Consider the following 15,005-nt stretch of genomic DNA (forward strand, 5'->3'; position numbering starts at 1 on the left):
AAAATGTATGCATTTTTAATTGCTCTTCATCTAGCCTTTTAAGACAGTTTACTAAGAATGCATTACAAGAACCAACTAGCAGATGTACCCTCCTTTTCAACCTTGTCTGACCTACTTACATATTTAATTTAGAAAACCAAACTTTAAAAAATACGGTTTGTTTTTTCTAAAAATATATATGTGAGACTCTCTTCTGAACTGTCTTGAATTGATTTATCAGTTGTTACAAGCCCTCAGAATTGTAAGTGTTTAGATAAAAAGGATAAAAGTACTATGCCATTGTTCTGATTCCGTAGGTCTTTCAATAGGAATTATGCCATTCACAGTTCACATGAGATTTTAAATCCTGATGCTTCTTTAAATCTCTGAGTGACAAAAAATACTAACCAGTTTTGCAGCTAACTGGCTGAGACTGTAACTGATTTATTTAGCTGTGTATCAATCACATGATGTGAGGGCAGCTGAATTTCTCACAAAAGGCAATTGAACATCTGCCAGATATTCCTCGAATATTCACTTGGAAATGTTAAGCCTTTATGCATGCCAACACCATTTGTACTTTTGTCTCCCTCTGCCTGTGCAGTACAAAAAAATCTACTCTGTATGAAGCAAATTTTAGCAAGGTAGAAAATAAGGAGGAATGCATTTCTTACCTCTGCTAAAAATCAGCTTGTTATTGAATTTTAATAATTTTCAGATGCTTGCCCTCTTCTCAGTCCTTACTTCTGAGTGCATTATGAGATATTTTGTAAATACTGATTTTGTTACTTGAGGGAGGTTTTTTGGAGTGAAAATTGTTTTGATAATTATGCAAATGTACTTAAAAGAAAAAAAAAAGCAGCAGCCCTCAGCTTTTATGCATCACTTTGGGTTTTGCTGTATTGATTTGTTCATCCAATTATTCTGTACAGTGTGAGCCATATTTCTTGAGAGACAAAGCATGAAAACAACTTCAGTACATGAATAATAGCTCAGATTATGACATGTCTGGGAATCTTAAATGCTGTCTAAATTTTTTTAAAGTCAGGAACAATCTTGAGTTTTGCACACCGGCATGAATGTGCAATAGGAAAAAAAGTCACTTGGTATCTTAGAGAATGATAGAATGGCCTAGGTTAGAAGGAACCTCAAAGGTTATCTGTTTCCAACCCCCCTGCCATGGGCAGGGACAGCTTCCACTAGACCAGGTTGCTCAGAGCCCCATCCAGCCTGGCCTTGAAAACTTCCAGGGATCGTCTTCAGTATTGCATCAAATCTGTAACTGCTGTTTTCTTCAGGGTGTGACTCTGAAAATATGCAGGCTGATAGAGTTTAAAAGAGAGAGTTGTCTTATGAAGCCTAATTCCCTCATTGGTCACTACTTAACAATTTTTTTGTGCTTATTTGTGGCTTCTCCACTTTAGTATCAAACTAATTTAGCAGATTATGTTTCCTCAATACTGTTTTCCTTATCCCGTGGTTCCTGTATGTGTTCTCATTTAGAAAATTATGGTCTCTCCTTTCAAAAGACACACATGGAAGGTTTCTGCTGTAGGCTGTGCTACGAAATGGCATCCATTAATTGTTTGAGTTACGTGGGAAGCAGGGTAACAGCAATACATAGACATGAATGAAACATGTGAGCACAGCTGACCTTTAACAAATACTTCTGAGTTCTTTGTATTGGTTTGATGTTGCTTTGTGATTTATTTTTTATTCCTTACAATGGAAGCTTCCATTTTGCTTTTAATAAGAAGTGTGCCAGTTTGTACTCGAGGAGAGAGATTGAATCTGGATTTTCTCTGTGATCTGAGCTGTTAAAATAAATACCACAGGGGTGTAATAGTGTTGACCTCTGAAAGGGATTTTTTTTTCCCTCTGTAAAGGATTCTTCTCTGTCAGAAGTACTGTGTTATAATGAAGATTTTTATAGTTTCCCTGCAGGTTGCAAAAATGTTCTTGAAAGAGAATATCAATTTTCTTTAGTTATTACTGTACCATAGAGCTGCTGCCAGTTTATGAAACTTTTTATATCAATGCATCTTCCCTTTCCATAGTCAAGATTCAACACCACTTTGTTCATTGTCCTGTGTAGCCAGATAGGATTCTTGAACAGAGTAGTTTGTTCCAAGCTGTATTTTATAGGCTACAGGAATGTTCCTTCCCTTTGGTATTCATTTATCCAGTGCACTGCCAAGCCGCATCTGCTGGACACTGGCTCTGAGGGCGGCTGAAAAGGCTGATGTTGGATATCTACGCTCCCTTTACATCAGCAGGCTCAAGAGAAGGGCTATTCAGTGCTTTATTACAGAGAAAGTTAGTGGAGCATGTTGAGACACATGATATTGCATTGCTGGGGTAGAGTTAATTTCTTCTCAGCAGCTGTTAAGGTGCTTTGTTTTGGATTTAGAATGAGAATGGTGGTGATGATGTTTTTTTGCCAAGTTGTGTTTATCCTAAGTCAAAGCCTTTTTCTTTTTCCTTGTCTCATGCTGTGCCAGTGAGGAGGTGCACAGAATAAAATGGGAGGGAGCATAGCTCAGACAGGTGGCCCGAACTGACCCAAGGGATATTCCACACCATAGAACATCATGTCCAGTATATAAACTGGGGATTTACCCAGAGGGGCCCATCTGGGTTCAGGAAGGGGGTCTGGCATTGGTCAGTGGGTGGTGACCAATTGGGTGACCAGTGGGTGGTGAGCAATTGCGTTGTGTATCACCTGTTTTTTCCCTTATTATTATCATTATTATTATTGTTTACCATTATTATATTATTTTACTTTTATTTTCAATTATTTTATTATTCTTATCTCAACATACGAGTTTTACTTTGATTCTCCTCCCCATTCCACTGGGGTGGGAGAAGAGAGGTGGGAGGTCGAGTGAGCGGCTGAGAGGAGATTCATTAAAACCATGACAGTAGTTTTCAGTGCCCAACATGCACCCCAAAGGGTTGAGATAAGGACAAATCCAACAAGAGTATGTTTAAAGAAAAGCATCTGTGGTTCCAGAAGCCTACACTTCTGAGTTTGAGTATCTTCATCCACTTCTAAATCAGTGTGTCCTCTTCAGAGGGAAGACATGCTGTGAGAAGGAAGTTCTCCTCAAGAACGAAAGTATTGTTGGAATCTCCACAGGCTAATTCAGAATTTGTGTTATCTTTTAAACCTTGTCCAAGTTCTGTAATCACTATCAGTGTTCTGTGAGAGATGAGGTCCATCTCCAGTCTTGCTTTTGCAGAACAGTTCTTGTGCTCAATAAGCTTTAGTCTGGATTGACATGGTTTTACGCACTGGGCTTTCAAGGCGCATACTACACACAACTCTGAGACCTTAGGCAGACTTTACGTGAATTTTCATGTGATTGCTGAATTGTAAGAGGTTATATACTTCTTCAGACCAACAGTTTTTGCAGTAGATATTGACACTTAAGATCATCTGGCTGTGGGTCTTTGTGATCCAGAAATTCAAATTAGCATCTACAGGGCTGGGCAGCCCAGTGGAAGTAGTTTGGTTTGCTGTTTGGTGGCAGGACCTCACAGGCCATTTTTAGAAGAGGTAGCCTGAGTGCTACTCTGATGGCTGGAATTACAGACTTTCACTGCTGAGGCTGTGTACTGAGCAGAGGTTGCCTCTCTAAACCATGTTTAACAGTTACAGATAACAAAGGAATGCAACATAACTGATCCCGTGCTTTCTTGCCAAGTATGTTGTAAGTCTTGGTGCTGTGACCGCTTCCCTGTGAGCCTGTTCCAGTGCCCAACCACTCTCTGGGTAAAGAGCATTTCCAGTCTAAACCTCCCCTTCATTTTGATTCAGCCACATAGTTTATCCAAGCTTACATTATGCTTTCTTAGGTTTTGAAAATGACAGTCCTTTTTCTTAAAATATATCTGCAAAGAGCGAGTGTTAAGTAGATACTTAAAATTAAGTCTCAGTATTTCAATTGTTTACCTTTAGCTGCTCTCCAAGACTGATGCTCCCCAAACTGCTCAAGTTCAACAAACAAACTACCCTGATGGGATTTTTTGTTTGGTTGGTTTGTTGTGGGCTTTTTTCCACCAACACAGTGGAGTTATTGCAGCAGGAGATCATTTCCCTGAAGTATGTCCAACCTTATGAACCATACCTTTTGATATCTTTCTTCCTCATCATTCCAGTCCAGCCAATTGATAAAATTTCCTGTCTTGTTTAAAACAGGTCAGGGATAATTCCAAGATATGTCACCAGGTGAACGTGGTTGATGGTTCCTAGTAAGCTTGCAGAGCACTGAATTCTGCATTGCTTCACCTTTCCACAGGGCAGATTCAAGTTACTCATGCTTTGTGTCACTGGAAAACCTCTCAAAAATGTCTGGCATGTGCCATATCTGAACTTACATGTATATATTAGAGACTTGTTTTGTCTTACTTAGGAGTGTTACCTTTATTTTTGACCCATTTTATGTAAATTTCAGTTCAAATATTCTCTTGAATAGACTGAGAATTAACTGTATATATAGTGATTGTGTTTGAAAAACACAGCTGCTTCCAGATTTTTGTGGAAATAGAAATGCACACTATTACAAAATGCTGAAGTCACAATTTTTAATAGTGAAGGGTTTTTTTCCTAGTAATTTCAGTTGAGAATATTAACCTCATCTCACTTTTTTTAACCTGTTGTTCTCTTATATCCCTGTGAATTGTGCCTACAGCTTCATTTTGAACTGCTTTTGTATTGCCACTTCTTGCTTGGCTCCTATATTTTTTTCTTCACATTTTGCATTCCACAGAGCACTGTTGTATCCTGATGAACGTTTTACATATTCTAGTTTTATGTCCTAATGCAAGAATAGAAAAATATAACTGAGTAAATTATATGTGTGTTTTATAAATAGTATTTTAAAATATACAGAATTTTAGAACCCCTTAAGTTGTGCTAATTTACAGAGCCAAATTCAGAAGTCTTTGTGTGTCTTTTCTTCTTTTTTTGTTTTTTTCTGAGAGCTTATTACTTCATTGACTGACTGTGGTTTTTTCTTTAGTATGTCATGACATACCCTCAGACACCAAGGATATGTGTGTTAGTTTAACCTATTGTTTTAAAAGAAGAGTGCAATACCACATATAGTTTATCCTTGCATATGTCAGCAATGCATCTGATACACATTCTTACATCCCAGCCTGTTTGCTTTAATGCTCACTACACTGAAGACCTTGAGCACCTGCAGCACAAGCTGCTGTATTCTTGAATGGACTTAGAAAAAATGATAAATATCAGGAAGGATATGTTATTATCCTTAACTCTTTGTTGATACCCATAACTGGTGTTGTTAATATCCAAGTGCCTAAAGTTTATTGCAGTTTTTAGTAATGGTTTTTAAGAAAATATTGTGATTTGAAAAGGCAGTTAGAGGTCTTCCTTTGTGTTTTTAAAGCTCAAGCTTTTGAAAAAATACCCATCAGCAGTTTTAACAGTAGCATAATACTTTTTGGGGTGGAGAGAGAAGGGCAGAGGGAGGGCTGAAAATAACCAAGAGCATCTGTTTCTTCAGTTCAAGTTAAATATTATTTCTTCATTTCACTGGTGCGTGATGTCACCGCAATGACTCTTCTCTCTCACCTTCCTAGACTTGCCACCTCCTCCTGTGCCACCTCCAGCCATAAAATCCCCGACGGCCCAGTCCAAGGCGCAGCTGGAGGTGCGGCCGGTCGTGCTGCCCAAGCTCGCTGCCATGGACGCGAGGACAGACAGGTCGGCCGAGAGGAAAGGAGCAAGCTACAAGGGGAGGGACGGGGCGGAGGGCAGGCAGCATCCCGACGGGCGCACGCACTCGGGGGAGCGCAGGGAAGCGCAGGAGCAGCCCGGCGACGGCAAACTGCGAGCAAGCAAAGCACCAAAACGAGACGGCACACCAGCAAAAACTCATCTTCTTCAAGGTCATTCTGCCCGCTCGGGGTTGTCTGGGGTGCTGGGTGTTGGTCACTGGGAACTTGGCAGGCTGCTGAAGAGAAGTTAGAGCTGCTGAATTGCCACTAGTGTTAATGTGGGTCACGCGGCAGGTTCTTGTTAGGGGAGAGCAGAAATACAAGCTCATTACAAGCTTACAAAACATTCTTTTCCTATCTTGCTGCCCTCAGACCCATCATGTATTAAAGCTAATGCTGGGGAAAGCAGAAAGAAATATTCCTTAAAAGTTGTAAGGATCAGTATCCCTGCTCCTACCACACACTTGTAGTCTAGTTATATTTAATGTTTCTCATTATGATCTGCTTTATAAGGGAACTGAGTGAAGTCAGACCGTAGATCTGTAAGAAAGAAACTTAACTTTTCTACGAAAGGATTAGCACTTAGCCCATTTTGCCAATTTGTAGAGGACAAAAGGGCCAGAATGATGCCTGGTCCTGTTTCAAAAGTAAGAAAGCCCTAGTAGTTGTGGATTAATTATAAATACTAACTGGCATGGCATTATACGAGCCAGCCCTGAGCAAAGTAATCTCTTATATATGGAAAGTGGTAAGTTTACTCATTAATGGAACATGCCAAGAGTTCACTATGAGCACAGATTGCTACAAATGCCTCGTCCTTTCTACCTACAGGTATTTAGGGATAATATCAGGGGAATTTGGGTAGTAAGTTGGTTAAATGGGTGCATGAATAGAAGTTTGATTACAGTAGATTGCTACAGAGAAAAGTTACTAGAATGCTACCACAGAGGATGGTGACGAAAGCATGGTGACTAATTGTGTCTCAAATTCAGCCTGAGAAATGCAGGGTCCAGTATTTAGATGGATTGAGTTCCTTGTATCATATGTGTATTCTCATTTCCTCTTACTCTGTCACATTGAATATATACTGCAGGGAGTAGGGTTCTTTTCATTTTCCTGTAGAACATAGACCAGGGATCCTAAATTAAAATGAAATGGACACTAATCATGAATTAGTTTTTCTGTGGTGAACGTTACCATGTAAAGACTATAAATTTCCTTGAGAAAGCTTCTGTAATGCTGTTATGGAAGCAGCGTATTTCATGTTCTTGTCAGGCATCACTTCCAACCTCCTGAGAACCATAAAAAGTAAATCAGCTGCATGCAGAAATTTTAGGTTTACTATCTCTGGGTTTGTAAACATAACAGTGTGTGCATTGAATTATACAGAGGACATCCTGCCATATTCTAGACCAACGTTTCCAACATCAAATAATCCGAGAGATCCCAGCTCCTCCAGCTCCATGTCATCAAGAGGGTCAGGAGGCAGACAGAGGGATCAAGCAAATCTAGCCCGAAGGAATGTTGCAGAAATGCAAGTACTGGGAGCCTATGAACAAGGAGAAGAGGAAGAAGAAGAAGAGATGGAGGTAACTGCAGTTTTAATACTGAAGATGACTACAATAAGGCTGGTTTTGTTTTTAGACAGATGCCAGGAAAAAATCACTTTTGAAGCAGAAATATTTCTGTTCAGGAAAATAAGTGCATTTAGCTGTCCATTAATGTTATGCCCAATCCAAGTAAATAAACTTCAAGAATGTGCCAAAACCATAAAACCCAAGTAATACATAGTATAATGTAATTGTCACCACACTAAAATTTATGGAACAGAACTTGCAGAAATACAGTATTTTGAAGAGCACATTACCCAGATTCTTTCAAAACTGAAAATACAGAACTAGAGCATCTAAGAATACCATGACATTGCTTTTCACATCTTTTGACAGTTTATCATTGTAGATTTTATTAGATATTGAGACATGAACTTTTTTCTTTTTCTGCCTAATGATATTGATTCAATTTAAATACTGGTTGTAGTTAGGGTGGCCAACATACAGTCACACTGCTGTGCATAATTAAAATTAGTAATTATCATTTAAAGGTAGCAAATCTCTAAGAAGTATATAAGCCAAATTTGAAATAATAAAGTTTAACATGTAGTAATTTTTGTCCTCTTTTTTTTTAATACAGGAAACAGAAAGCTGAAGACAACAACATGTACTGTAACAGGCTTTTAAAATCTAATCAGAAAAAAAATAAATCACTTAAGATGCCTCAAGTCTGATGATGTTTGACGCCAGAAATAATGTTCAGTGCAATCAGAGTGTACAATTTTTCCTTTTTCCTCATGCCATCAGAATGCTAGTTTTTGTTTTATTCTTTCTTTGTAAACCCTCCTCACTAGGAAGGGCCCTCGCCTATTCCGTAACCATGAGTGCATCACCTTTGCTGCCCGAGCAGGCAGGGAAGCTGCTCTTCAAGGTGCTTGGGCCAGCTGCTGCTTCAGGATTAGAACAGAAGGGAATGCCAGGGCCTGGCACTCCAAGGTTTCTCCCCAGCGAGGCGGTGCTCAGTGCACTGCCAGCTCACCAGTGAGCCCGTCGGTAACAGCGCAAGTGACACGGCAGCCATCAGAGAGGTCCCCAGAGTGAACGTGCTGCAGAACGTTCTGTGGTTCTCGGGGTTTCACTGTAGTCTGCAGCCAGTGCAAATGGTATCTTGCAGTCTTAATACAGACTGTGTGTCTTGTTTTCTGCCAGTCTCTTGCTAACCTTTTGCAGATGATACAGTTTGACAAATGAAAGTAAAATTAATTTGGGACAAGGTGGCTCTTATTGTAAATATGTACTCATTTTAAACCCCTGTGGTACTTTGATTTGTCTTTCCATTTTCATCATTAAATACATTCTTATTAAAAATGTCCTTTGGGATAGGTAGGAGGTAAGCCAGTGTGATTGCTATTTGCCTAATCATAGCATGAGCGAGTTTATCTGAAACTTTTTTCTAATTTTCAGCCTCAACAATGCTTATGAAAAGAAAACCAATGGACATTTTTAATAATGATTAGGTAATATCATCAACTGTTACTGGCCCAAATCTCAGACCTCTACTTGTGTCAATTCACCTTAAAGAAGAAGTGCCACTTAAAGAAGTTTTGTTTGATCTTGGCAATGAATTTTTTTGTAATGCACTGCTTATCTTTTTTTTTTTTTTGGTTTTAAAAGCACAATCACTAAACTTTGTTTGTAAACCATTGTAACTATTAATCTTTTTTTTTGTCTTATTGAAAATGTTAAGCATTTGTTTTGGGATATTTTTCATCTTTTTGTTAATGCTCTATGTTTGTATTTGGAATATTTGAATGATGACAGATGGTAAAGTAACAAACGTAAATGTGGGCCATAATCAAAACACTTCTCACTTTTCCTGGACTTACAGAAAATTACCAATTTTTCTGTGTCCTCTCTCAACATTGGATTATCATTAAAGCTGAAATAGAGGCATTAGTTGCATTGAATTTGCCAAATGATGTCCTCTGTCTGTAGATTTTTCTGATCTTTTTTGTAATTATAAAATTTCTTTGTCATTGGTGCTAATGGAAAAATGTGTGTTTGTTTATTGACAGCTATCAGGACTAGCCCCAATGAAAAAAAAAAAAAGAAAAAAAAAGAAAAAAAAGTGTTTTGGTGTTTACCGAGGACTGAAATTTTTCATTTAGCTAATTTTTAAAGAAAGGTTCCATAGAAAGGGTGTGCAGTACTAAAGGAAAAATCCATGTGATTAATGTTTTCATTATGTTCATGTAAGAAACCTCATATTTTAGCCATAATTTTGCATACTGAGGATCCAATAATCAGAAAAGTAATTTTTGTCACATTATTTATTAAAAATGTTCTCAAATACATTATCTTTCCTGCGTAATTTCTTGTGTTCCCTGAAGCATAATTTTGGGGGCAACTCTAATCTTGTTTCTATTGGCAAGAGCCAGGATCTGTTCCACTGTAATCATGCAGCTACAGTAGCATGAGCAAGGTGGGAGAGCTGGATGCAGCCTAAGATTTTGCATAATTACAATTGATTGCCTTAAAGATCTGATTTCTGGGCACTTCATGAACTGTGATAATGGAAACTTCTCTCAGCCTGCCAATTTCCAGAGAGAGCTGATGAAGAAAATCTGTACCAACAAAAGCGTTCACCTCAGGGGTGAGACACATTGTCTGTAAAGGGAGTAAGTTCCAAGTAAGTGAAGAGAATGAATGGTACAAGTCATATGTTTGTTGGGACCTGCACAAATCCCAAGTTTCCTGACCTGCCTGCTGGCCTGTGCTGTAGCCATTTTGTGGCTGGCAGAGCCCTGCTGTGGATCATGGTGAAGGAGGTGATGGCCCCTTTTCCACTCTTCTGTTTTCATAAGCCTGCATACTGATCACCCTTTCCTTATCCTCTACCCATCTCCCCAGTTAAAAATTGCTGATTTTGACTGACACACTTCTCTGCTGTCTAGCCACAGAACACTTCTAGAGCCTTACCAGGCACGAGCCTCAGGTACAGGTTTTTTCATAACTGCAGCTTTGAAGCACATAGGAAGATTAGGTAGAATTGTTAAATGTGTAACCTTTCTGTGTTGACTTTTTTCGGATGGCTTCAGTCCTCGTACCTCAGAGCAGCATGTGTTAGAGCCCACATTATCCAGGCTGGAGCCCATAGATAGGAGATACCTATGTGGCCTGCCTGCACCTTTCCTTTGGAGGAGGCAGGAGAGGTGGGTTTCATGGGCACAGCTGAATGTCTTTCCTGGCACCAGAAGCAGCCTTTTGGTTTGAGGTGAGCCATTCTCACAGCAGGGTGAAGGGGGCAAGGTGGAGCTCGAAGAAGTGTCCCTGAGTGTGTCAGCCCCTTGGCACAAAACCTTAACCTGCTGCTAAAGGTGTTCTGTTGCATCTCAATACTGGGACCTGTGCAGACCCTTCTAAGGTATATCTGCCCAGAAACCCTGGTGCTGCATGACTGAAATAACAGGTACTCATTTCACTCTCTGCTGGCACGGTGACAAAATGGAAATCCCATGCTGGATCCCCAGCCATATCCATGTCCATCTGCGTAGTTTCACTGGAAGTTCTGACCTCAGCCAGCAGTAAGTGGGAAATGTTGCCCTATGAGGTTTTATATGAAGTTGTTATAAATTTGTTGGTGGGTGTTCCCTAAGAGGTTTTTTGGGTTGTTTTTTGATTGCATTCACTTGTGGCTGGCAGTGTCTTGAACAGTGTGTCACAGAGTTGTCAAGGGTTCTTGCACCCAAACTGGGTTCTCGGTGCACTCTGGTCTTTCCAAAACCAATGTCATTAAGGAGAATATTTACAAGCTTGATCTTGAAATTATGACTCCTGCTAGTCAATATTGAGACACACCTGGTTTAGTCTTTGCCATTGAGGTACAGTAAAATGAGGTCATTTGCACATAGCTACATTTCCCAAAGTATTATGAAGTGATTGGAAAGCCAACACAACCAAAGTAGTGTTCAGAGGTTTTGATTATGCTCTATACTTGAAAAAGCAAGTATTCTAGTGGAAAATCCATAGCTTCTGTGTGCTGAGTTAATATCATGGTTGTAGACGTTTTATTTTTCTTGTAGTTTTTCCTTTGAAATCCTGTATGAGTTCCTGTTAAATTGGACTTTACTTGGAGTAAAATAATACTATTATACTTTGAAAGAGGTCTAAAATAACATTCATAAAATTGTATGAAATGCCTTGCATGTATTTTAGCATTTTTTTATCCAGTGAGTTTATTTTCCAATGAGTAATTATTCTGATGTATAAATGACAAAGTGCTTTTATTTTAAGATAATGCAAATATGCCCTAGATCTGTATTTGCAAAAATTGTACAGGAGGAATAGATTAGCTGCAACTGATCATGAAACCTAAGCAATGTAATTTGCTTCAATTCTTGTAAATATATTTGAAGTATGTACCACCTCACTTCTTGTGTTCCAGAACCAGCTATTTGTTAAAATAACAACCTGGTTAATTTATAGCTTTAGTTAGCATGTAAATTTTACACAATGTTTTGTTTTTAACTACTTTATTTTTCTTTAATCTATTATCTTCCTTCAAAACTTAATGAAGAAAGAGCTTCCATGGGAAAACAGGAGGGTCTGCCGAACATAGCATCTGTTCTGCAATATGATTTTTGAAAGCTAACATCCCACCTCTGTATTCGTAGCTCCTAAAAGATTTTCTGTCAGCAAGAGAACTACCTATTAAAAATTAAAAATGCTATATCCCCTCTGCGAGGTTTACAAATTAACTAAAGCATCTACTTTCAAGTGGAGAAAATTATTTTATACAGTGTTTTTGCTTATGTTACAGATGAAAATTCTTAGCAAATGGAAGTCCTACTGCTTATGTATATTATAATATGTTTAGTGTGTACACAGGGAGATACTGATGTTTGCAAATGCAGATTTTTATGTGTATGGAGTTTTTTATTTGCTGAGATTAAGGTTGGGAACTGAGAGTCTTCCAAACACTCAGATGAAAGGCAGACTTGTTTATGGGTGTTTGAGATTTGCCCACACGTGAGTAACTCCCAGTATTGCCATGGACATCATCCTCACTGGACATGCCCTTCAACAGCTTCGTTTTGTATTGGGCTGACTGAAAAGTTGAGAATTTAGGTCACACAATGAATCTTTAAACTTGGCAACAACTTGGATCTCAGTGTGAACTGTTTACGCAGATTTGATTTCCTTTAGTTTTTTTTTTTCCTTGTCTATGATGATTTTCCTGTTGCCTATAAATATGTTCTTCATAAAAGTCAGTGCTGTCTGTGGCAGTGAAACATTTGAAGATTAAGGTTATTATTTTTTTAAACTGCTCCTTTCTTTTTATCAAGCCACTGAATTTTGGATCACAGAAACATTCAAAGATTTTGAGATGACACCATGGAAATGAGGATCCTTTTACATTTGCTGTCCATATTGAGGATGTGAAAAAATTCCATCCTATTCAGAAAAGGAAGAGGAATTGATGAAACTGGAATCCAGTCTCTATGAAAGCTAAAAAGCAGGAAGGCAGGCTGGAGAAGATGAATCAAGAGACATAAAGAGAAAAAAAAATTGAGGCACCAAAGAACCCAGGTGTCATTGAGACTAATGGCCAAAGTACTGTTGAATTGAACTGTTCTGGAAGTGAATTACCTTCTTACAGAATGGCAAAGAATAGCCATCACAGTGCAATGAGCACTGGAAGAAGAGTGAAATCCTTGCTGCATGCTTTTTTTTTCAGAGTCCTTGCTAAATATGCAACAAATGGCCTCATTTTAAGCTACTAGAAGAAACAGTGAGGTTTTAATTCACCATGGTTTTCAGTTTGTCACATGAGATGAAGAGGATGGGACCTACTCAGTTCTAGTCTCTGTCTCTGGCATAAAGTGGAGCCAATTGCTTTTCAGATTTTTCTTGGAGCATGACAATCAAAGCCATGAGGATAAAAATGGTGTTTATTGATTTTTTTTTTTAAGCCTAAGATATTTTTAGCAAAAGCAACATCAGGAAATGTAGAATAAAACTACTTAGTATCGACTTTTATTCTGTGGCTTCCCACCAGTTTTAAAGCACAGATGTGGTTCAAAGTCAGCAGCAAGGGACAACAGGAAAGGAGCCCTTAGGGGCTTTGATCCATAGAAGGACAAAAGCAAAATAAATAAAAAAAATTAAAAGAAAAGCCCTCCACCCCTTTTTTCAGCAAATGGTAGCTAATAGGATATTTCTAAAGCATTTGGATAGCATGAAAATAATGGCCAAAAACCTTTATTTCTGCTATGTTAATTGTCGTAATATCAAAGATTTCATTATATCCCTGAAAATGATGTTTGTACAAGAAATTGCGTTCTACTGAGCTGAGTACAGAGCAGTGCAGTTCCTCATACCTCATAAAAGCCTGAAAAAAGTGAAGCTGACCACAGTGTTGTCAGCAGCGTGCCAAGTCTTTATCCCGCTGACTGCTCACCTTGCTAATTAAAATAAAAACAAAGTGTTAGTTCCCATAGCCTTTGTTAATCATGTTACAAAGGTGGCAACATTTGATGGCTTAGGCAGTTTAAAATTTACAACCCATCATAGTCCCAAAGTTTGTATTTCTTGGGTACTAATACCTGGAATATTGTAACAATGCAAGGTGCAAATGGACTCCAGTCTTACAGGAAGCAAAATCCGTTTAGGCACACGTAAACAATTCAGAAGTGCCAAATGGCTACAGAGATAGATTTATCTGTCAGTTCCTGGAGCTAATTTCATTCTTACATGATTCCTTTAGGAGGGATGTGTATATTTTTCTGCTTCTGCTGCTGTAGGTTAAATTCTTTGGCAGGCCTTTACAAGAATCATCTCCAGCTTTATGTGCACAAGGTGTAAAGGAAAAGAACGTACATTTGTTCATCAACCTAAATTTTCCTGCCCTTCTATGCTTGCATTTTGACATTCTTCACTCGCACTATATCTTTTTTCCTACAAGACCCAAGTCACAGGGTGTGACTGTCTGATTTGCTAAAACCCTTTATGTTTGTTGAGCACCTGATTGATTTTGGTGAGTATTTTTCAAATGCTTCTCTTTAGGGGAAATGTTTAATTTTTCCATTGAAAGTCTGCATAGTCCTGTGAAACTAAAACCATATCTTCACTGGGAACCTAATCCTTGTGAGCTCACTTTGGCTGGCTAACATGAAGGCAGGCAGTAAATCCAGAGCACACGCTACAGACACTCTGTCCTGCCTACGTCGCACTTCAGAGAATTTATCAAAATCACAAAGGCTAGCAGAAGGCTGATGCTCAGTTTCTGAAGGACTGCAATGTTTTCCTTTTTTCCACATTAATAAATGCCACAAGTACAAGCTCAGTCCACTGATGCTCTGGGAATGCAGCACCCGCTACACTTCTTTCTTCCATCCACGTGGACATTTGTAATTCTTTGGCTGTCACAGGGCTTTGCCCACTGTGCTCTGAGGAGGAGGTTAGGTAGGACAGCAATGTGAAGCTCAATTTAAGGTGACAGGGGCTGAATAAACTTACTTCCATATTTTTAGTCTTGGACCATGAGAAAAATTGGGTTGTCAAGCCCAAAAATGTTTGGTCCTCCTGCAGTAAGGTGATTGAGTGTGCAAGAGCTTGGGAAGGAGTTGGTCAGAAATGTTGCATGTACTGAACCTGAAGTCTGAAATTGAACAAGGGAAGTGAAAAGGGGGTGTTAAAACTGCGCTGACATGTGTTTTGTGGTTTGTT

The 15,005-nt window shown here is 38.9% G+C and overlaps 1 protein-coding gene across 1 annotated transcript in view; it reads left to right on the plus strand.

Annotated features, from left to right (window-relative positions):
• ROBO1 (roundabout guidance receptor 1) overlaps positions 1-7,932 on the plus strand; it is a gene marked incomplete at both ends in the record, with an annotated part of 493,955 nt that extends 486,023 nt beyond the window's left edge. Inside the window, 3 exons of the mRNA XM_082279020.1 lie at positions 5,590-5,898; positions 7,117-7,316; positions 7,918-7,932. Coding sequence (XP_082135146.1) covers positions 5,590-5,898; positions 7,117-7,316; positions 7,918-7,932 — 524 coding nt within the window. The remainder of the gene's footprint in view (positions 1-5,589; positions 5,899-7,116; positions 7,317-7,917) is intronic.
• Positions 7,933-15,005: the final 7,073 nt, after the last annotated feature.

The sequence above is a fragment of the Coloeus monedula genome (genome assembly GCF_965178545.1).
Source record: "Coloeus monedula genome assembly, chromosome: 3".
Taxonomy (NCBI): Eukaryota; Metazoa; Chordata; class Aves; order Passeriformes; family Corvidae; genus Coloeus; species Coloeus monedula.